The following is a 24,475-nucleotide window of genomic DNA, read 5'->3' as shown; positions in this document are numbered from 1 at the left end:
GTCTTCTGCGACTATGAGGTAGACTCGCTTTGAACATCTTTTCATCATATGAACAAGCTCTGTGTAGAATGAATGTTTCGGCAGCATCACGGGTAGGGGCACATACTGCTACGATGCGTATATTAAACAGTTTACCCTCTGTATGGACGTAGGGTGATCACTGTTTTATCTATAGTGACACACTGTAATGGTTTGTTTTGGAAAAGTATCAGGCAAGAGTAATTGAACGACAAAAATACTGAAGAGAAACGGCATCAGTTACATTTGCTTCGGCATTAGTTTCTCCGACGTTAGATTTAGCTTGAAGTTGGGCAATATGTAACACTACCAGTTAGTCCAAAAATTAGTGACTCCTAGTAACAGCCATGGCTCCACCTTTGTCCTATGTCATTATGCATTACAACCAACTGGTTTTTCAGATGTAAGTAAGTAGCAGACTTAGGATTTAAATCAAAAATAAACTATTAAGAGCATGGGAGAGCAGCTGGCCCCTAAGCCCCTATCTCACTCTTTAGAGTAAAGTTCATGCTATACTTATTTGAGCTATAATTCCTGTCTGTAACATGCTGGAGCTTTAGGGTTGTATTAAGGTTACCTAGGTAATGTCTATATTAACATGTGGTTTCTGAACTTCTAAGAGTAAATGAACCAATTGAATAATTACAATAATGTAAAAAATGAATAATAGTACATGACTGGATGAGACTAACCGTTCCGAAACCGAACCACTAGATTTGTTTTACCTATTATAGTAGATTCATGTCTAGAAATGGTCCATTTTGTCAATTTCTATAGGTTTCAGCATCACTTTGTACAGTTATAACGAGGGACTTGACGTAAAGGTTAGTGACAAAAATATGACAGAAGGCATTTCAGGGATTTGATACTAGATAATCTTTCCAGCACCACTTTGATCAAGTCCCCGAGTTGTGAGCTATATTTCCCAGAGAATAGACACAACATTTCCTTTTGTATATTTTTTTTACATTGTTTAATAGACTTTATCAATTTGGCTTCAGAACAACTCAAATATAAAGGCCATACCTCTTGATTCTTCTTCGCTTTGATTATCTTGCAGGTCTTACAATACCAATTAGACTGCGAGTTGGAGACACCAACACATTTAACATGAGCCCTTTCAAAGCCACAATAGTCACATGTTTTAATGTACCAAAATCTTGCACAGTGGAAGTCACGACCTTTTGGACATAGACACTCTTGTGCATCACATTTTTTTGCATCTCTCTCCAAGTCCACAAACCGACCCTCAAGTTCCCATGCGGCATCTTGATTGGGGATGAATATGCCGAAATTCTGCATTACTTCTCTAAACTTGTCTTTTTCATTGCATAATGGACACTTAAAAAAATAACCAAAGGACAAAGCAGTCAACTGTAAGCAATGTTTGTGGAATCTGGCCCCTTTTCGGCAACAAGGAGCCCATAAGATATTATCACTTGGTGCTAATGCGTTGTAACAAATAGGGCAACTGTCATTTCTTGAGGAAGACCCAATAGCCCCTTTGGCTGATAAATACTCAATCTCTTGCTCTTGGCGCGGCTTGTGTTCAGCACAGTAAGCTCTAGAAATATATGTTTACAAATTAATGTCATGATCAAAATAGTAAATAGTGAAGAAAATAATTTTACTTAGAAGTTCTGAAGTTTTTCCTATACTTATTTAGTAAGCAAGTTTCAATTGTACAGCTACTATGATTACCGGCCAACTATCTGAAAGCACTACCGCTTCATCGTTTTGCAGAAAATCTCCTTTGATTAGATCTAACACTTTTATTATTCTTGCTATTTTTGCATGTTAGATCGAAACTACTTCTTTGAGTCTTCTTGAGTTTGTCATTCATGTTTTCTTCGATTGAATAGCACACTTTACTTTCTCTCCTCTTTCGTTCTATTCAAGGAACTTTGTTGAAGAGATTCCAAAGCGTTCAGAAAACTTAGCGGTGGATCTTCCTTTTAATAAATTGATTAAGTTTTCCTCTTAATAATTATGCCTGCTTAAAGTTAATAACTAACGTATGACTTTTTTATTATTTAAAAATTAACGACGCTTCTTGACTACTAAGGTCCCTGCGTCGGCACTGCAGTGCATTCCTGCAGCGTGATTCGATCTCTGGGCCCCGTATTACCAAGCTAAGGTTAAATCCACTGCACCACCACAGGACACTAACTTATGACTTATTTTCTCATTAAGCTTTTTTGATTATATAGAGCCCTAATTTCGGAAAAAGCATTTATCAGATGAATGAAGTCATATTCATGTGCATTTAAAAAAGCAGCTTATATTATGTTTTTTAAAGGGCGATTGTATTGTTTTTGGTATCTATGACGCATGCGAATTCGTAAAAAAAAGTCCACTGAGTCCAAATAGCTAAAGCAAAAGGCATGAACCAAGTAATAGCGAGAATAACATTGAATCGCAAACGATATGTTGTACAACAAAATATGCGGTTCGAACACAAGCCAAAATTACAATGGGGTTAAGGATCTTATTATTTTAGCACCACTCAAAAAAAAAGTAAGTAAAATTAATGCTAAGGTTGTCGATCATTTCCCAGAAGAATATAAATCACGTATTGGATGCGGCATAAAATTATTTCCCTAAAATTTTCTACCCATTTGTCTTCTACGTCGTCAAATTTTTGAAACCACAGTTCACATTCAACTGTTCCTGGAGAATTCCTTTCACATTCACGTCCAGAAGTATGCCAACGTCATAAATTCCCGGAAGGTAGTTAGCTTTCATAAATTTCAGCTTTAGGCTAACACTAGACACTACTAGATGGTTTTCGTTACTTTTAACATTAATCAAGCACTCCTATATACCCTAATATCTTGTATAGTTCCCATCGGCCTTCGATTTACGATACCATAATCAACAAGGTTAGCCGTCTTACCATCACGCGAGTATTATGTTACATTATGGGTCATTTTATAATCGCTAAATTGGCTATAACTTGATTTTTATACCTAAAAAATTGCAGTAATCTTGTAACCGCTGCTACTTTTCTTTTCTATACTAAATTTGCCTAGGCTAGGACATCCCTATTCCTACCAAAATGGGCATTCAAATCCCCAAATACCAATTACCTATTTCTACCTGGGTCGAAAATATTTATTACGGCTAGAAACAAAATGAGCAACTAGAATTAAATCCCTAATACCTTTTCAAACAGAGCAAGAGTTTATTCACCATAAGATCTATTTCCTACTAATTCAACCCATTCTTCCTGAATGATTAAATAAATTCTATAACATGTAAGATAGTTGTTTTCTTTTGTTGTTTTTTGACGATGTGACCTTCCAAGTAGCAATTTTCACGTTCCTTAAATCATTGAAACTGTTATGGCCTCGGAAAAAGCAAAGAATCCTACCAGTGTAATTTGGGGACTAACACATCTTCTTAAGTCTACACGAAACGCTTAAGCTGGCCTTAGAATCTGACAACAAGAAATTCCTGGGACCTCTGGTTCAATGGAGGCTTTGGGCAATCCTGGGCTATTTCTTTATTTGAAGTTTGTTTATATTCTTCCAAGTGTGTCTTTTATTTTCCTTCCTCTTGTCTTTGATTATTCTGCATACCATCTTCATAATCCTTGCAACATTTAAGTTATGTTGAGTCTAACAGTTATAATAAAAACCAATCCCTGTCTGACCGTCTCTCATAATGCCTGAAATATCCCACCTGAGTCTGTTCTCGCTTGGTTTTCACCAGATATTGATTGATGGGCTTTTCATCATTTAGATTTTTGGTATGTGTGTTTTTTCCACTTTACTCTCTCCCTGCAGTACCGACCATAGTCTTCTGGGGGGGGGGGGGGGGTATATGATGATACATTTGTTTTTATTATTTAAACTTAATGTTGAATTTTGGAATATGTTTTTCTCTCTATCTTTGCATGTGACTATGTGCAAATTACATGACGCCAATATTTTCCACCTTTGCAGTCAGTCACGTACACAGTAAAATAAAAATAGGAATACGGGACGTCTACTTCTTTAAATTTCATTAATTTACTTTTTTATATAATTTTTTAATAGCAATTTTGTATTTTGAAAACTTTGCACCCCCAGCCCCAAATTAAACTCAAGCATGTAAGCCTGTTTTCACTAGACCTAGTTATATTTTGCATCTAACAAATGACCTAGTAATTTTTTTTCACTTGTTGCTACAAGGTCATTGAACGCGCAGTGGATCCCCGTTCTTAAGAGAAGCCACCTACAAAACTTTAACGTTAGAAGCTTCATTTAAACTTACTTAAAAGTGTCATTAAATTGATAAAGAGCTCCATTTTCTAATCCACAGATCCTATGAAATTGTCTTTTACAAGTCTTCACACTGCAACCAATAGTTGACGAATATTCATGGCAGTAGCAACATTTCTGGAAAAAAGAAAAGAAAAAAGGAGTATATTAATTCAGAATCTCAATTTAGTGTCACTGATGATTTTGATCATCTGGCTCACAAGACTATAAGCCTTTTTCGTTTTCGGTAGAACACCTTATACATAATTTTGCTTTATTTCATTTTTATTTTTTTAATAAGGAAACAAAGATTTATGGTGACCACTCCACCGATCTTGCGAGTCAACGTGATAAAGGAAAAAAAACAAACTTTTTTGCATGCTGACCAATGATCTCCGTTGCGCAGATACCGAACTCCTGATTCAATACCTTTGGCTGAGAGAGCAATGCGTGGTTGGGGACAAATCATCTGACGCTTCCCGTGTTTACCCCCGATTTCTCCAGGTATCCATTTAGAGCTGGGTCGACTCTGGCTGAGCTTACAGGGTCAAACCATTGACCGACGCACACAAACTAAAGAATCAGCAAGACCAGGACTCGAGCCCCTAGCCTCGGGATTTCAAGCCAGGAGTGCTAACCATTCGGCTAAAATAGGAGTCTAGTGTGTCAATGAAGAAACTGAGCAACGAAGCAACGAGCCTTTTGCACAAACGAACAACGTCATTTTTCATGAATGATGAATAATTTGGATGGATTTATCTTTTTGACAATGGGCAGATTCTTTAATCGGTGCGTATCATGTTCTTAGTTTTATTCTTATTATGTCCTTGCTATTGAATATATACTCTAAGTAAATCTGATTGTGGAATAAACCTTTACAAATTTTTCAAATTTTAACATTCACACTCCAATTTCCCAACTACGATTTGAATGTGCTCTTGCTTTTTAAAGTGTTTGATAAATTTTATATTTCATGCATTTCTATCAGTGAGTTATCGTTTGATAGTTCGAACTAATTTCTTCAGCAGCTTCTTTTCAAAATGTATTGGCTCAATAACGTTAATTTCCCGTTAATTACGGTAATTTCCCGCAGTTATTTGAATTGACAATACCTGTTTACTCTTTGCGGTGATTTGCAAAAGAAATGCTAAACATGGGCGAAATACCAGAACTTTACACTCTTTGGTGCTGAATTTTATCCAAAGGAACTTGCTGAACGAAATTGGGGAGTATGTTATCAAAAGACATGATCTAGAGTTTTTGGAAGTGAATGCAAACAAAGGGGCTAAAACTGTATAGTGAGAAATCTGTGCACCCCAATCGGGTTACTCAGTACATATTCTTGGTGACATTATTTCTCTGTTAAGAGCTCTTGATAGCAGTGAATTTATTGTGCCCATATTTGTGATAAAGCGACCAGCCAAGGTGCCATTTATATTCCCGTCAAGGCGTATGCTTCTTTATTTGCAAAGTTTAATGAACTGCAACAAATGGTTGTTCGAATGTCAAGGAAACTTGACGAATATCAGATGTATTTCCCCCAGTTACCCAAATCTACATCAGCAACTAATACTCATGCTGCGGTTATTGTCTCTGAAGTGCCTTCAGAGCTTTCTAATCTACTTAAATGTACAACTGACCTCAATCCATCATCTGGGCATGAATCAGTTTGCAGCGTGAGACCCGTTAACGACGGATGGTATATCAAAACTGATAAAACCGCAACTGAAGCCGTTTCTCACCACTTAGGAACTTAATTCCAGCGCAACTGTTAAAGTAAGATCCGTACACTTTTTGGGATCCTCCCAGGATTCCCAGTTGATGTTGACTATGCATTTATTATAAGGTAGCATGGTTTTAAAGGCACGAATAAACTGGCCAGACTATGTCAGTTAAGCTTGAGTCTGACGATCTCTTTTAAAAGATGTCAGCTTATTTAAAAAGATGAAATCAAAGTCGAATATGAAGCACAGATAATGGGACAGCCAAGAATGTTGTATATTCGCAAGTTTTACGAAGTTAAAAATATATATATATATATATATATATATATATATATATATATATATATATATATATATATCTAACTATATTCACAGGTGGTACACAGGGACACAACTACAATGGCGCGTAACGACTTACGCGCGCGGGGGGCTTGGGGAGGCGAAGCGCCCCCACAAACTAGGTGTTGGGGTGGCACGAAGCGCCACCTCAACAGCTAGTATATATATATATATATATATATATATATATATATATATATATATATATATATATATATATATATATATATATATATATATATATATATATATATATATATATATATATATATATATATATGTTTTCAACTACGTAAAACTTGCGAATATACAACATTCTTTGCTGTCCCATTGTCTGTGCATATAAATAGATTGTCAGGTTTACCGACTCTTGAACATGCAACATATAATGGTCCATGGGAAAACAATCCGTATTCAGATCTATACCTCATGATTCTAAAGATTGCCCTTGAGCTTTGTTGATGGTGATTGCTAATCGACCATTCCCCGTGTCGCCGTCTCATTTATATATCCCCCTGTGCCCCCGGCGTCCCCGTTGTAGTTGTGTCCCTGTGTCCCGGTCGTCATTTATATTCCCTGTGTCCCAGTCTGTGATTTCTCTTTGAGTGTCCCGGGCGTCATTTATATTCCTTGTGTCCCGGTGTCCCGGTCTGTATATACATTCGTTTTTGAATTGGTGTTTTTTTTTAGTTTTTAGTTTTTTACCTTTTTTTTTTAATTTTTTTCAGTTATACCTCATGATTCTAATGATTTCCCTTGAGCTTTGTTGATGGTGATTGCTAATCGAACATTCCCTGTGTCCCCGTCGTCATTTATATATCCCCCTGTGCCCCCCGGCTCCCGGTCGTCATTTGTGTCCCGGTGCTTTGTTGATGGTGATTGCTAATCGAACATTCCTTGTGTCCCGGGTCGCTTTCTCTTTGAGTGTCCCGGTCGTCATTTAAATTCCCTACTAGGTGTTGGGGTGGCCCTTCGCGCCACCCCAACACCTAGTTGGTGGGGTCGCTTCGCGCCCCCCCGCGCGCGTAAGTCGTTACGCGCCATATTAGTTACGTGTTGTAGCTGTGTCCCTGTGTCCCGGTCGTCATTTATATTCCCTGTGTCCCGGTCGTCATTTGTGTCCCAGTCTGTGATTTCTCTTTGAGTGTCCCGGGCGTCAGTTATATTCCTTGTGTCCCGGTCGTCATTTGTGTCCCGGTGTCCCGGTCTGTATATACATTCGTTTTTAAATTGGTCTTTTTTTTTTAGTTTTTAGTTTTTTTTACCTTTTCTTAGTTTTTTTTAGTTATACCTCATGATTCTAATGATTGCCCTTGAGCTTTGTTGATGGTGATTACTAATCGAACATTCCCTGTGTCCCCGTCGTCATTTATATATCCCCCTGTGCCCCCCGGCGTCCCCGTTGTAGTTGTGTCCCTGTGTCCCGGTCGTCATTTGTATCCCGGTGTCCCGGTCTGTATATACATTCGTTTTTGAAATGGTATTTGATGAAATAAATTTTTGTATTTTTCCCCTTTTTTTCTTTTCAGTTTTTTTTTGGTTTTTACTTTTTTTTAGTTTTTTCTTTTTTTCTTTTTAGTTTTTTTTTATTTTTATTTTTTTTTAGTTTTGTTTTTCTCCTTTATTTTTCATTTTTTTTCCTTTTTTTCTTTTTTTTCTTTTTTGGTTTTTTTAGTTTTTTAGCTTTTTTAGTTATTTATTAGTTTTTAGTTTTTTTTCTTTTTAGTTTTTTTTGTAGTTTTTACCTTTTTTTAGTTTTTTAGTTTTTTTTTTACTTATGTCCTGGTCGTCATTTATACTCCCTGTGTCCCGGTCGTCATTTGTGTCCCGGTGCTTTGTTGATGGTGATTGCTAATCGAACATTCCTTGTGTCCCGGTCGCTTTCTCTTTGAATGTCCCGGTCGACATTTATATTCCCTATGTGCCGGTGTCCCGGTCGTCATTTGTGTCCCGATGTCCCGGTCTGTAATTTCGTCAGTCGAAAACATGACGTCACCCGACAGACCCACACACACACAGACAACTTATTTATAAAAATAAGTTGTCTGTGTGTGGATCTGTGGATCAGGTGACGTCATGTTTGTTCGCATATGACGTCTGAATTATTTCACACTAATACAAAAGAAGAAAAAAACTAAAAAAGGTAAAAACTACAAAAAAAACTAAAAAGAAAAAAAAACTAAAAAAGCTAAAAAACTAAAAAAAACTAAAAAAAGGTAAAAATCTAATAACTAAAAAAAAACTGAAAAAAATAAAAAAAGGCAAAAACTACAAAAAAAATAAAAACTAATAAAAAAACTAAAAAAGCTAAAAAACTAAAAAAACTAAAAAAAACTAAAAAAAGGTAAAAAACTAAAAAAAACTAAAAACTAAAAAAGAAAAAAAACTAAAAAAAAGGAAAAAACTGAAAAATAAGAGAAAAAGAAAACTAAAAAAATATGAATAAATATATATAAAAATAAGTTGTTTGTGGGTTATGTCTGTCTGTCTGTCTGTCGAGTGACGTCGTGTTTGTCCGCATATGACGTCTGAATTATTTCACACTAATACAAAAGAAGAAAAAAAACTAAAAAAGGTAAAAACTACAAAAAAAACTAAAAAGAAAAAAAACTAAAAAAGCTAAAAAACTAAAAAAAACTAAAAAAAGGTAAAAAACTAAAAACTAAAAAAAAACTGAAAAAACTAAAAAAAGGCAAAAACTAAAAAAACTAAAAACTAATAAAAAAACTAAAAAAGCTAAAAAACTAAAAAAACTAAAAAAAGGTAAAAAACAAAAAAAAACTAAAAACTAAAAAAGAAAAAACTAAAAAAAAGGAAAAAACTGAAAAATAAGAGAAAAAGAAAACTAAAAAAATATTAATAAATATAAAAAATATAAATATAAATATAATATAAATTAGCAATCAACAAAGCACCGAGACACAAATGACGACCGGGACACAGGGAGTATAAATGACGACCAGGACATAAGTAAAAAAAAAAAACTAAAAAAACTAAAAAAATGGTAAAAACTACAAAAAAACTAAAAACTAATAAAAAAACTAAAAAATTTAAAAATCTAAATAAACTAAAAAAGAAAAAAAAAGAAAAAAGGAAAAAAATAAAGGAGAAAAACAAAACTAAAAAACGAATGTATATACAGACCGGGACACCGGGATACAAATGACGACCGGGACACAGGGAATATAAATGACGACCGGGACACAGGGACACAACTACAATGGGGACGCCGGGGGGCACAGGGGGATATAAATGACGACCGGGACACCGGGACACAAGGAATATAAATGACGCCCGGGACACTCAAAGAGAAATCACAGACTGGAACACCGGGACACAAATGACGACCGGGACACAGGGAATATAAATGACGACCGGGACACAGGGACATAACTACAAAGGGGACGCCGGGGTGCACAGGGGGATATATAAATGACGATGGCGACTCAGGGAATGGTCGATTAGCAATCACCATCAACAAAGCTCAAGGGCAATCATTAGAATCATGAGGTATAGATCTGAATACGGATTGTTTTCCCATGGACCATTATATGTTGCATGTTCAAGAGTCGGTAAACCTGACAATCTATTTATATGCACAGACAATGGGACAGCAAAGAATGTTGTATATTCGCAAGTTTTACGTAGTTAAAAACATATATATATATATATATATATATATATATATATATATATATATATATATATATATATATATATATATATATATATATATATATATATATATATATATATATTCACAGGTGGGACACAGGGACACAACTACAATGGCGCGTAACTAATATGGCGCGTAACGACTTACGCACGCGGGGGGGCTTGGAGGGGCGTGAAGCGCCCCCACCAACTAGGTGTTGGGATGGCGCGAACCGCCACCCCAACAGCTAGTATATATATATAAATAAGTTGTATGAGTGTTATGTCTGTCTGTCCGCATATGACGTCTGAATTATTTCATCAAATACTAATTCAAAAACGAATGTATTCAAGCCTGAAAAAGCTGAGTTGGTAACGGATTATGTTCCAGGTTCTAGGTCCGAGAGGTTGCAGGTTCGAACCTTGGCTAGGTAAAAACTACAAAAAAAACTAAAAAGAAAAAACTAAAAACTATAAAAAAAACTAAAAAAAAACTAAAAAAAAGGTAAAAACTACAAAAAAAACTAAAAAGAAAAAAAAACTAAAAACTAATAAAAAAACCAAAAAAGAAAAAACTAAAAAAACAAAAAAAGAAAAAAAGAGAAAAAAAGGAAAACAAACTGAGAGATAAAGGAGAAAAACAAAACTAAAAAAAAAATAAAAAGGTAAAAACTACAAAAAAAACTAAAAAGAAAAAAGAAAAAAGAAAAAAAAACTAAAAAAAGGTAAAAACCCAAAAAAAAACTAAAAAGAAAAAAGGGGAAAAACACAAAAATTTATTTCATCATATACCAATTCAAAAACGAATGTATATACAGACCGGGACACCAGGACACAAATGACGACCGGGACACAGGGAATATAAATGACGACCGGGACACAGGGACACACCTACAACGGGGACGCCGGGGGGCACAGAGGGGTATATAAATGACGACGGGGACACAGGGAATGTTCGATTAGCAATCATCATCAACAAAACTCAAGGGCAATCATCAGAATCACGAGGTAAAACTAAAAAAAACCTAAAAAAAAGGTAAAAAACTAAAAACTAAAAAAAGACCAATTCAAAAACGAATGTATATACAGACCGGGACACCGGGACACAAATGACGACCGCGACACCGGGAATATAAATGACGACCGGGACACTCAAAGAGAAATTACAGACTGGGACACCGGGACACAAATGACGAACGGGTTCCCATAGACAATTATATGTTGCATGTTCAAGAGTCGGTAAACCTGACAATCTATTTATATGCACAGACAATGGGACAGCGAAGAATGTTGTATATCCGCAAGTTTTACGTAGTTAAAAACATATATATATATATATATATATGTATATATATATATATATATATATATATATATATATATATATATATATATATATATATATATATATATATATATATATATATATATGTATATATATATATATATATATATATATATATATATATATATATATATATATATATATATATATATACATATATATATACAACTACAATGGCGCGTAACTAATATGGCCCGTAACGACTTACGCGCGCGGGGGGGCTTGAGGGGTTCTCACTCTTTATACTAAATTTTGAATTTTTTTTCCTATTCTTTAAGAATGACCCCTGAATCACAAAGGCAGTTTAATTAGAATAAATAGCTCTTTTCAAAGTACTAAAAAAACTTTATTGTAAAGCGCGAGGTATTAACGAGGAGGCGGACCCCCTCATATACGTTATAGTTTCTGCTCGTTTTAAGTTTTAATGTTGCTCCTTAATTTCAGTTGAAAAAGCTTGTGTTATTTTTGTAATTTCTAATCATTTTTTAAATCATCCTGGGAAATCTGGCGCACCTAAATGGAAAATTTTCTTCCCCCGTGAAAAATTCCTCCATAAGATCCTCCCGCGTAATTTACTCGCACCACAAGAAAAAATTCCTCCTGAAAACGTCTGTATACTTCCCAATAACCAATACTATATGTAAACAATGGGCAAAGTTCATAACTTGCAGCCCTTCCCCTGGGGCCCGCAGAGGATTAAGTCATCCTCAAAAACATAGTTATTAGATTTTTCGACTATGTTGACCAAAATGTTCTATCTCAAAATCTTAATCGGGTGACTTTGGAAAAAAAAATGATCGTGGGAGGGGGCCTTGTTGCCCTCCAGTTTTTTAGTCACTTAGAAAGGGCACTAGAACTTTTAACTTCCGTTCTAACGAGCCCTCTCGCGACATTCTAGGACCACTGGGTCGATACGATTACCCCTGGAAAAAAAAACAATAAACACGCATCCGTAATCTTTAGTCCGGCAATAAATAAAAAGTTTCACAATTTTGCATATAGGAACTTGAAACCTCTAATGTAGGGCTATCTGATACCCTGAATCTGATGGTGTAGTTTTTATTAAAACTCTATGACTTTTAGGGGGTGTTCCTCCTTCTTTGAAAATAAGGCATATTTTCTCAGGCTCGTAACTTTTAATAAGTAATAATTCGAATCTTTTGATGTTTCTATTGGCATCAAAATTCCGTTTTCCAGAGTTTTTGTTACTATTGAACCGGGTCGCTCCTTACTTGCAGTTCGCTACCACGAACTGTTTAACTCTTGAGCCTGGACCAGAAATGGCGGAGAATGATGGAGATATCCCAAAAGGCTAAGGGAGGGGGTTTCAAGGAAGAGGTGGGCATCTGACGAAAGATAGATACTCTTTCCGACCTATCGCTCAGGTGGATTCAGTGGCCAGTCCCATCACCTGAGCTGAGCCCACCTAAATACCTTCACATGAGAACCTGATCCGCTCAACTTAAGCCAAACCCCCACATTAAGTAGTTCCTTACTTTTTGTTGGTCACTCAAGGAATGAATAAAGAACGATACTGAGGTGGATAAACCAAGGTGAAAGTAAGTAGTAAAGGGGCCTTGAGCCGCGGCAAACTCTGAATGGGGGTTGAGGGAAAGGATACAGGGTATAAAATTTGGTGTTATTCATGTCAAGACCACCATCCAGAGAGGGGTCAAATTCCGATATCACTACTCAGGATTTTACCTTATCAGATGGTCAATAATATGGCTTACCCAAATAATACACTGAATTGTAAAAAGGGAAGATATGTGAACGTGTCCCCTTGGGGTTTCTCCAAGGCAGCACCCTAATTCAAGTTTGGAAAATGTTCTGATAAGAGTGAATACAATATCCACGAATACGTATTTAGTGGGCAGAAACTGTAATAACGAGATCTTCAAATAAAAAAAAAACTTAGAACATCATTTCCAGCATTATAACGAGGATAAGAACGCAATATATCACTATTAATCACGCACTTCGTCTGCATATATTTTTTAAATGAAGAAAAACAGAAGTTCTTTATCATTTCCTTCCAATTTCGCTATCAAAATCCATCGATAATTTTCTCTATAAATTGTATAAAATTAACTCTATAAAACTGTCAAATTGGTAGTGAATTTTCTCAACATTTCATAGCCACCATATTCTGCTAGCTCGCAAAAAATCAGTAAAATTATTACCAAAAGCTTTGCGTTAGGATGACATCCCTTGCACAAAGCGAATACACAAAAATGGATCCTCCAATTCTCGAAGCATTGGCTAAATAAATGTTTAAGTTTAGCGAAAAGAGTAATGGATTCATTTAAATCATGATGGGATAATCCTAAATAATATATATTAAAATGGGTAAAAATTAAAAAGTGACCAAAATACGTTTTTAAAGGAATTTAAGTTTTGGTTTTGTTTGGTTAATATAAGGAATTATAAGGTTTCGTTTGGTTAATATTGTTAAGTTTAATTTGGTTAATATTGTTTGGTTTATTCAGTTAAGTTTTGGTTTTGTTTGGTTAATATAAGGAATTATAAGGTTTTATTTGGTTACAAGGTTTTATTTGGTTAATATTGCTAAGTTTAATTTGGTTATTATTGTTTGGTTTATTCGGTTAAGTTTTAGTTTTGTTTGGTTAATATAAGGAGTTATAAGGTTTTATTTGGTTAATAAATAACTAACATAAGGTTTTATTTGGTTAATATTGGTTTTATAAGGAATTATTTTGGTTTTAATATAAACCAAAATAAAAGTTAACATTCCTGAATCAGCTTCAAAGAACAATTTTTTTTTCTCCCTTGACAGTTTTTATTCTCTTCAAAATAGTTTTTAAATTGTCAGTTACCATTTGCCCTGGTTCACTTTTTACTAGGTTAAGACCAAAATCAAACAGAAATTAAAACGAATAATCTAGCCAATCCTTAAAAGAACAAAAATTACCACAAACAAGGGGAGGACTAACACACTATTGGCCTTCTAAAGACTAGAGCGTCATTTGCGCTTTTCTGAACAATTTTTATTTCAAGTAGTTGCCTTTATTTATTATAGTTTCAACAACACAATAACAAAAATTATATCCCAAGGCGAATTACGGTTTACAAATTAGTTTTGTAGTAATATTCTGTTTGTGGTTGCTCGGATTAAGTAACATGATTATTCATTATATTTTTGTCTTTTGGGTCTTGTTTCTTCATTGATAGCAATTCCTGTTCGCTTAAGTCTAAAATATTTTCGTTTAAGTACTAAAAAAAAATACCAAATGACCATGGATTGTCAGTCTAACAGACATATACTGATATTTATAACTTAAAAGTCTTAACAAAATTTATTCATTAGTCAAAAAATTGAAACCGTTTAAAATGTGCTTTGTTTATTATGTAATTTTGTTTTGGTCTTGAGGGTGTCAGCCCTATTTATGTTAGTTTTTGCTCGTTTTGAGTTTGACTCGGTTACTTATTGTAATTTCTGTTAATTTTGGGTTTTATCTATTTATTGCCAGTGATTTGTGGTAGTTTTACGCTTGGAAGATTATTTGACTTTATTTCAACATATTTTTGGTTTAATAGAGCTCTTTACTTTCTTTCGAAAAATTATTTTGTGGGGAAAGTTTTATAAATTAATCGAAAAAGCAATGGGTTATCCTACTTCCTAGATTGAAAAAAGTACAAAAAAACTTTAAAATAAACTTACAATTTTCTGTCCTCTTTTGGCCTCTTTTACAATGTCTTTCTCCAAGAATCCCAAAATTCCTTCATTATCTTGACCATTTTGCGGCAAGTTGCAGGAAAAAAGCTAAAGGTACAAAAAACATAAAATCTTATCCAAATACAAAAATATTCATATAACTCAACATAAACAAACACTCAGCTAATAATAAAAGGAGCTATGAAGCATTAAAAAAAAGGTGTATATATATATATATATATATATATATATATATATATATATATATATATATATATATATATATATATATATATATATATATATATATATATATATATATATATATATATATATATATATATATATATATATATATATATATATATATATATATATATATATATATATATATATATATATATATATATATATATATATATATATATATATATATATATATATATATATATATATATATATATATATATATATATATATATATATATATATATAGTACCAGGAGCCCGGCACACGGCAGGCTCGTATATATGGATACTTATTGTCGCTCTTTTTCTAACCGCATACAATTAGAGAAATTTAGCTGCTCTTTTTGTATTGCAGTCATTTTCAAAGACATTTGATTATTAAAGCAAGTGCAACTTCTAACAAAGATATATACTAAAATTTAAACTTTTCTTTTTTAAGGTTTTTGAATTGTTGCAATTCCTTGTTAAAATATATACAAATAGTTTGCAATTACAGGTTTTTCGCTCGTTACGCAATTTATTGTCTTTTCTTACTGTGTCTTTTCAAAGATATTAGATTATTAAAACTAGTCTGATTTCTAACAACGATATCTACTAAGCTTCAAAATTTTAGTTTTCTTTTTTAAGGTTTTTGAATTGTTGTAATCCCTACTTAAAATATATAAAGATATTTTTGCAATTACCAGTTTTTTGCTATTTACACAAGTTAATGTCTTTTCATACTGTTTAATTTCAAAGATATTCGATTATTAAAGCAAGTCCAATTCCTAACAACGATTTCTACTAAGATTATAACTTTCTACATAGATTATAACTAGTCCAATTCCTAACAACGATTCCTACTAAGATTATAACTTTTATATTTTTATTTTTGCAATTACCGGTTTTTTGCTCTTTAAGCAATTTAATGTCTTTTCATACTACCGTCTGTTGGAAGAGATTTGATTATTGAAGCTAGTCCGATTTCTAACGATGATATGGACTATTCTTCAAATCTTTAGTTTTATTTTTTAAGGTTTTTTTTTAATTGCTATAAACCCGTGTCAAAATGGAGAATCATCTTTTGTAATAACTGCAAATTTTCATTTTTTGGGCCTTCCTACTGCATTATATAACTGGTAGAATTCAAATCTGTAAGATTAATGCCATAACGAATGGATTTTGTCAAACAAAGAAACAAACTAATTTTAAGTTTTCAGGTATTTTTCTAGTTTGAATTAAAACATTAAATTAGCGTTCAGACACCGTAAATATTTTTCTGTTTTACATAATGATTTTTTTTTTTCACTTTTTTTCATGCCTTAAAAAGACATTGCTTATAATTATAAGACAAGAAATTCGGTAATAATGTTTTTCTAATAGCGATTGCTATTCAGCTTCAAACTTAAGGTTTTCTTTTTATAGGTTTTTGAATTGTTGCAATCCCTTGTTAAAATATATATAAATATTTTGCAATTACCAGCGTTTTGCTCTTTACGCAATTTAATGTATTTTCATACTGTTCTATTCAAAAATATTTGATGATTATCGCAAATCCAATTACTAACAACGATTTATACTAGGCTTCAAACTTTTTTTTTAAGGTTTTGAATTGTTGTAATCCCTTGTCAAAATATATACAAATAAATAACTAACAAATAAATAAATAACAAATAAAATATATAAATAAAAATATTTTTGTAATTACCAGTTTTTTGCTCTTTAAACAATTCAATATAAAATTTTCCATATATGAAAGTCTTCAATTTCTCCTCATAAGTGCGACAACTGAGCAAACGTCATTGCAATACAAAATATAAAATGGCGTATATAAAAATGACGTCACTCACATAATTTTTGTTTTCTCAAATTAATACTCTTCTCAAACTTCAGACCTATTTTGATCGTTTTTTAGACCAGAATATCCCAGGATGCCAATTTTCACGAAAAAAATATTAATGTTTTCGAGAAAAAATACATACATACATACATACACAATTATTGCTCACTAGTAACAGAGTAGTTTATATGAAATGCAAATAGTTTTTGTTATTATTACTTATTAAAAAAGGCACTTAGTTACTCACAAGACAGTAATAGTGAGCATATATCCGACTATTTAAAACATAAAATTTTCCATGATTTAGATCATCTTCTTTGTCGAAGCAGCAAAGAATACAAGGTTTTGGCGCCTTGCCAAGGATTCCATCTTCGGTTTTTCTATATTCCATTTTCTGAAAAGTCAAATTAACAAAATAAGATCCAATAAATAAACCACAAATGAATAGCCATTTAATTAACAATAACAACTCGTAAAAGACCGAAATTGATAAATGTACTTTACAGTTATGCCTGCACAAATGAGCGAGGAGTAGCGAAATCCCCCCATCCCCAAAGAAATAAAAATAGTCACTCAATTTCTTTGATTCTGTTTGGAGCCTAAGACCATTATATACTGTGATATGCACCTATTCATATATCAATTACTTACAAATAGATTCTTTATCAATAATATTCACAGGGAGGCACACAAAGCCAGTATTTTTTCTTTTTTTTACACGAGCTGGGGTTGAAACTGGAAAAAGGGGCATTCTTTCAAGAGGGAGAGGGAAAGGCCTTTTATATAATATCAGTGGGAGGGGCCCATCTGATTAAACTAAAAAGCTATACAAAAAAACAACAAGAAGATACCCATATAGCAGGCTCAAAAGAGGTTTCTGGATTTCATTGTGCAAAGTGTTTGAAAGGAAATACTTCAGAGAGATATGATTTTTTCAAGATTGGTTTGAAAAGAAAACGCCTTTTCATAAAACTACTAGCTGTTAACTACGTAAAACTTGCGAATATACAACATTCTTTGCTGTCCCATTGTCTGTGCATATAAATAGATTGTCAGGTTTGCCGACTCTTGAACATGCAACATATAATGGTCCATGGGAAAACAATCCGTATTCAGATCTATACCTCATGAACTAATGATTGCCCTTGAGCTTTGTTGATGGTGATTACTAATCGACCATTCCCTGTGTCGCCGTCGTCATTTATATATCCCACTGTGCCCCCCGGCGTCCCCTTTGTAGTTGTGTCCCTGTGTCCCGGTCGTCATTTATATTCCCTGTGTCCCGGTCGTCATTTGTGTCCCGGTGTCCCAGTCTGTGATTTCTCTTTGAGTGTCCCGGGCGTCATTTATATTCCTTGTGTCCCGGTGTCCCGGTCGTCATTTGTGTCCCGGTGTCCCGGTCTGTATATACATTCGTTTTTGAATTGGTCTTTTTTTTAGTTTTTAGTTTTTTACCTTTTTTTTAGTTTTTTTAGTTATGCCTCATGATTCTAATGATTGCCCTTGAGCTTTGTTGATGGTGATTGCTAATCGAACATTCCCTGTGTGCCCGTCGTCATTTATATATCCCCCTGTGCCCCCCGGCGTCCCCGTTGTAGTTGTGTCCCTGTGTCCCGGTCGTCATTTATATTCCCTGTGTCCCGGTCGTCATTTGTATCTCGGTGTCCCGGTCTGTATATACATTCGTTTTTTTAGTTTTGTTTTTCTCCTTTATTTTTCATTTTTTTTCCTTTTTTATTTTTTCTTCTTTTTAGTTTTTTAGTTTTTTTGTAGTTTTTACCTTTTTTTTAGTTTTTTTTTACTTATGTCCTGGTCGTCATTTATACTCCCTGTGTCCCGGTCGTCATTTGTGTCCCGGTGCTTTGTTGATGGTGATTGCTAATCGAACATTCCTTGTGTCCCGGTCGCTTTCTCTTTGAGTGTCGTCATTTTAATTCCCTATGTGCCGGTGTCCCGGTCGTCATTTGTGTCCCCATGTCCCGGTCTGTAATTTCGTCAGTCGAAAACATGACGTCAGTCGACACACAAACATGACGTCACTCGACAGACACACACACACAGACAACTTATTTTTATATATATAGATACAATACCTTGTGCACTTCGACCCGTGCACATACGCAAAAATTGTGACTGAATCTGTGTCAAGTCGATATGGAAGAAAACAAGTGGAATTACAATACAAATGAGTCATTTCTTTCTTTTGGTCAGTTAGGTTGTCGAATAGGCGGCTATAAGAGTGTAAAATAAACATAGACTCTACTATTATTGTACTTAAGTTGTAGAATAGGTTAAAAAAGTGAAGAGTATGGCTTTTGACTTTACAGTCCCTACTGGAGGTGCTGATCTCAATTTCACGGCCCTTCAGCAAGGGAATGCAAAGGGGGTTGGGGGCCACTCATCCTGTGCTTTCACACACCCTTCCTATTTACCTTCCCCTGACTTCTCTACGTTTCCATTTAGATCTAGGTTGACTATATCTAAGCTTACTGAATCGTACCACTGACCTCCGTTAACCAAATAGCCAGCAATAGCAGGACTTGAACCCCAGTCCTCATGGATAAAGGATTACAAGTCTAGCAGGCTAGGCACTTAGCTAGGATGACTTCTTGATATCAAGTAGTTGCCTTAAGTAAGTAAAATTTCCAGGAATGAACCTAGGGTGTAAAATATACCTTTTTATACCTCTGTGCATTTAAAGAAAAGAAACGAAAAAGTTTGCCTTAATTTTGGGTTATTTGTCCCTTTTTTATTTGCGCTAATTTTCAAAAACACAATTCTTACGATCTGAGTACGACATTCTCAGCATACCAATAAGTTTTTTTTTCTTCTTCTAAATCTAAGAGATAGTTTTGCTAATCTTTAAAACCTCAAACGCCTAAATCAAGTTTGAGGAAATGTATAAGGCTCAAGGCACTTTCCTTGGCCCACATTTGGGCTGTAAATATATTTTTAATGGTTTCATTTCCACAATATAGAAATGCAACAATGGATTTAAACAGCTCTAAAAAAGGAGACATGTTAGTAACAAAATGAAAACCCCATAGGGATTCTTACTTTAAGCCTTCTTTTAATATAATTAATTAAAAAACTCTTTCTTCAAAATAACTTTTTCAAAGAAAAGTAACAAAAACTCCCATTAAACCAAAAATGAGCAAAAGTAAAGTCAAATAATCTACCAAGCGCGAAACTACCATAAATCAGCATCGATAAATAAATGAAACTCAAAACGAAAAGAAATTACAGTAAATAACCGAGTTAAACTCAAAACGAGCAGAAAGTAACATGAATAGGGCTCAAACCCCTATGCCTTCCCAAGGTCACAACATAATTCGCACTTTACTGAAAAAAGACACAAATGAATGTGCATTGTCAGTTTATAATATATATGATGATATTTATTCCTTAAAATGTTAATAACATTTGATTTATTAAAGTTATAAAAGCTAAAACATTTAATTTTTTTAGTAAAGTGCAAATCCTGTTAGTCTTGTTAGTTCGAGTTTGCCATCAATATTCTCTCTAATTTTACCTTAATAAACTTAGCCTTAATAGTACTATTATCAAAGTAGTTTCGGTGGTAGTAAAAGTAAATGCAGTGTCAATATTGCATTAGTAGTAGTAGTAGTAGTAGTAGTAGTAGCAGTATTTCTAGAGGTAGTAGCATGTGTATATTGCCTTTTGGTCAGTTGAACATTGCCTTCATGATACCCAAGAAGTTTCACCATGACATGTTAAGCCGTTCCAAAAATAAAGTTGATGTGCGCTTCTGACGCCCTTTTCACCTTAATACTCTAAGCCTTACAAGTTGTTGCAATTGAAGTAGTAGTTGGAGTAGTTTAGTTGCAGTAGTAGAATAAGGGAAAGTAGCAGAGGCATTAGTATTTGGTAGTGACATGCATATATTATCTTTTTGACAATTACTACGACTACTACTTCTAACAACTCACCGCAACACCAAGCCACCTGAGGCCAACACAGCTACGCAAGCTCCTCCTCCATCTCAAGCTATCCAAATTCACCCTCTTTACACCCTCCCAGGAAGTTCCAGTTTCCTTCAAATCTTTCTTTATGACGTCCTCCCACCTCAGACGAGGACGACCTGCTTTCCGCTTAGCCCTAGACGGTTGGTCGAAAAGGACAATCAGTCGTCCTTCACCCGCACAATGTACCCTAGCCATCTCAACCTTTCTTTCATTATAGCCCTAGAAAGAGGACTTGAACCAGCTTTTTGTATAACCTACTGTTTGAAACGCGGTGAGTCAGTTGGGTACCCAGAACAAACTGTAGGCAACTTCTCTGGAAAACATCTAGCAAATCATTCGCTTATCAGAGCGCCCATACTTCAGAGCCATATTTGGCCACTGTCATCACTGTAGCTTCCAATATTCTAATTTTTGTTTACAGATTTATCTTACTATTCTTCCAAACTTTTTTCAACCGAAAAAAAAAACACTCTGACACTCGGCTATTCTACTTTTAACATCTTCACTGCTCCCACCGTCTTTACTAATAATACAACCAAGGTAAATGAAGTTGCCGACCTGATAAATTTTTTTGTTACCTAACATCACCTTTTCATCTTCACTTATTCCTAGCCGTAGTGACTTAGTCTTCTTAACATTAATTTTCAAACCTATTCTAGCACCTTGAATCGCAAAACCTCTAAAAGTTGATTCATTTTGCTCACACTGTTATCTAGGATGCTTAAATCATCAGCTTTCCTACCTTAACCGCAGCAGTGTTATTCTCGTAAATAGCACTAATCACTTTAATGTATTTGCCTGGTATACCATACAAGGATAAGACCTTTGCTGGAGCTCTTCTATCAATAGAATCGAAGGCTTGCTCATAATCTATAAAACTGAGGACCCAAGGTGTGTGACAACTCAGGCATTTTTCAATTATCAATCTTAAGAGTGAAAATTTGGTCGACCAATCCTCTACCTTTTCTAAAACCACACTTTTCGTCTCTTAAAACTTTGTCTACAGCATCTCTCGGTCAAAAAAGTATCATATTACTAAATAATTCGCTACCTACAGAGACAAGACTAATGCCTCAATAATTACCACAATCACTCTTATCACCTTTCTTATACAGTGGTTTAATATATTTTCCTAAAATCATTAGGTACTTCCTCCTTTTCAAAAATCATATTCATAATCTTCAGTAACTTAGTTCTAACCTCAGAGTAACCATATTTAAGAAACTTTTACCATATTATCAGCACCTGGAGCCTTATTATGTTTTAGTCCATTTAGTACTGTCACTAATTCTTCCTCACACAACAAATCTGTCTTCACATACAAGGTATCACAAACCTTTTTAGTTTCCTCTATATCTTTTCCTGCAACTGTATCTTGGTTTAGAACACGCTTTTTTTTAGCCTTTTCCTTATCGTTAATTGTGGCTTTGTTCCTATCTTTAACTTGGACAAGTCCAGATTGACTACTCCCTCTCAATTCATAAAAATGCCAGAACAATATAATTATGCTGTCTAGCTGCATTCTCCAGATCCTCTGCACTATGGCCTCCACTTCTTATCTCTTTAGTTTACATTTCAATACTTTCTCCACTTTCTTTACATTTCTGTTGTTTTCATATGATCTATCAGTGAGATAATTCTTGTAGCTATTCTTTTTACTAATATTCCTAGCTGCAGTCCTAACTTTCTTCCCTAAGACACCATCAACAATTTCATAAATTGTTTTTCTAAACCATCTTCCACATTGTCAAATTTTAAGCTCTCAGATTTAGTATTCAACTGTTCCTAGAAAATTTCTCTCAAATTCTCATCCTGGAGTCTACGAACATCATAACTTCCTGAGAGGTACATACACTTCCGAAATTTCCGCTTTAAATTAACCTAGACACTACTAGATGGTGATCTTTACTTTTAACATCAATAACAGCACTCCTATATATTCTAGTATCTTGTATCTTGATTCTGCCAGTCTTCGGTTTACTGTAACATAATCATTAAGGTTCGCTGTCTTCTGCCAACAATGTATTCAGAAGTATATCACATCTATCATTTGACGCTGCCGCTTGAACTGGTTAGACCATGTTTGCTGAGGACCGGCCGTGACTTTACAAATCAAGGCCTATGCTGCAAACCAGCACCTGATTAGAGGAAACGACATGGATGACAAGCTAAAACTCGGCTCAACACCATCAAATCTGACCTCGAGCCGATTGGCTGATTCCAGAGACATGGTCGCAGATACCCTTCATGGCTCGAAATTATCGCCCCATTAGCCCAAGACTGAAACCTATGGAATTCAATAGTCTGCCAGATCCTGTCATCAGCGAGAGCTACATAGCTTGTGTCCTGATCAAAGTGCAAGTATCACGTGAATACCATGTTAACTTATGGGCCATTTTATGACCAAACACCGCATTGGTTATAACTAGATTGTTATACCTATAAAATTGTAAAAGTCTGTAGCCATTATTGTTTTCTTTTCCTATACCAAATTTGCCTAGGCTAGGATACCATATATCCCTATTTCTACCAACCCAGGCGTTGAAACATCACAGTAAAAACACCATTTTTCTACCTGGGACCCTGTCTATTTGCTACTGTGACTCTAAGTAAAATGCATCTGAGTCACTAGTATTTCCGTCAGTCAGTTCTACAGGGGCATATACTACTATAACTGATACCCTGAACATTTTAGTCACAAAAAGGGCAGTTAGTATTCTATTATTAATACCTTTACAGCCTAAACAAGACTTGGGAGTTTCCTTATTCATCATGAGCCCTCCCTGTCTATGTACCCTATCCTTCCTGCCTGAATAAACAAATTATATATCACCTAATGTTGATTGTCACCTATTGTCTATATCGCGTTTTGTCAATTGATTTTCCACTTTGAGTATTGTCCAAAATTTTTAACTTAATATCCAAACCAATTTTTAGATACACCATTTTGGCACTCTGCATGTGCATTGTGTGCTATGATTCAGTTCAGATTTCCCTTAATATTTTGTCAAATTTTTCACCTTCATACATTTAGTCTTAATTGTTCTAGTATCATAGTAGTAGTGGTAGAAGTAGGAACAGTAGCAGCAGTAATCGTGCAAAATTATTAGTAGTAACAGTAATAGCTAATACTACTACTAACAACTCACCACAACATCAAGCCACCTGAAGCCAACACTGCTACGTACGCTCCTCCTCTATCCCAATCTATCCAAAGCCTCCCTCTTTACACTCTCCCAGGAAGTTTCCATTTCCTTTTTAGTCTCAGACGGTTAGGCGAAAAGGATAATCTTCGGCAAGCTGTCGTCCTTCATCTGCAGAGCGTGCCCTAACCATCCAAACCTTTCTTTCATTACAGCCCTACAAAGCGGAATTGAACCACATTTTTAGTACAGCCCACTGTTTGAAATATGGTCAGTCAG

General features: G+C 34.5%; 2 protein-coding genes across 3 annotated transcripts in view; both read right to left on the bottom strand.

Moving 5' to 3' along the window:
- The window catches only part of LOC136027003 (uncharacterized), a 164,711-nt gene that overhangs the window by 84,409 nt on the left and 55,827 nt on the right, over positions 1–24,475 (bottom strand). The gene's annotated exons all lie outside the window — the stretch shown is intronic.
- Positions 844–24,475, bottom strand: part of LOC136027682 (G2/M phase-specific E3 ubiquitin-protein ligase-like) — a 40,292-nt gene continuing 16,660 nt past the window's right edge. Inside the window, exons 2-5 of the mRNA XM_065705129.1 lie at positions 17,315–17,461; positions 15,007–15,108; positions 4,276–4,400; positions 844–1,582 (exon numbers count right to left, since the gene is read on the bottom strand). Of these exons, the coding sequence (XP_065561201.1) occupies positions 844–1,582; positions 4,276–4,400; positions 15,007–15,108; positions 17,315–17,458 (1,110 nt within the window). The 5' untranslated portion in view covers positions 17,459–17,461. The remainder of the gene's footprint in view (positions 1,583–4,275; positions 4,401–15,006; positions 15,109–17,314; positions 17,462–24,475) is intronic.

Source organism: Artemia franciscana, chromosome 5 (genome assembly GCF_032884065.1).
Source record: "Artemia franciscana chromosome 5, ASM3288406v1, whole genome shotgun sequence".
NCBI classification, from domain to species: Eukaryota; Metazoa; Arthropoda; class Branchiopoda; order Anostraca; family Artemiidae; genus Artemia; species Artemia franciscana.
Note: the sequence above shows the minus strand (reverse complement) of the source record. Positions and strands in the feature narration are given on the sequence as shown.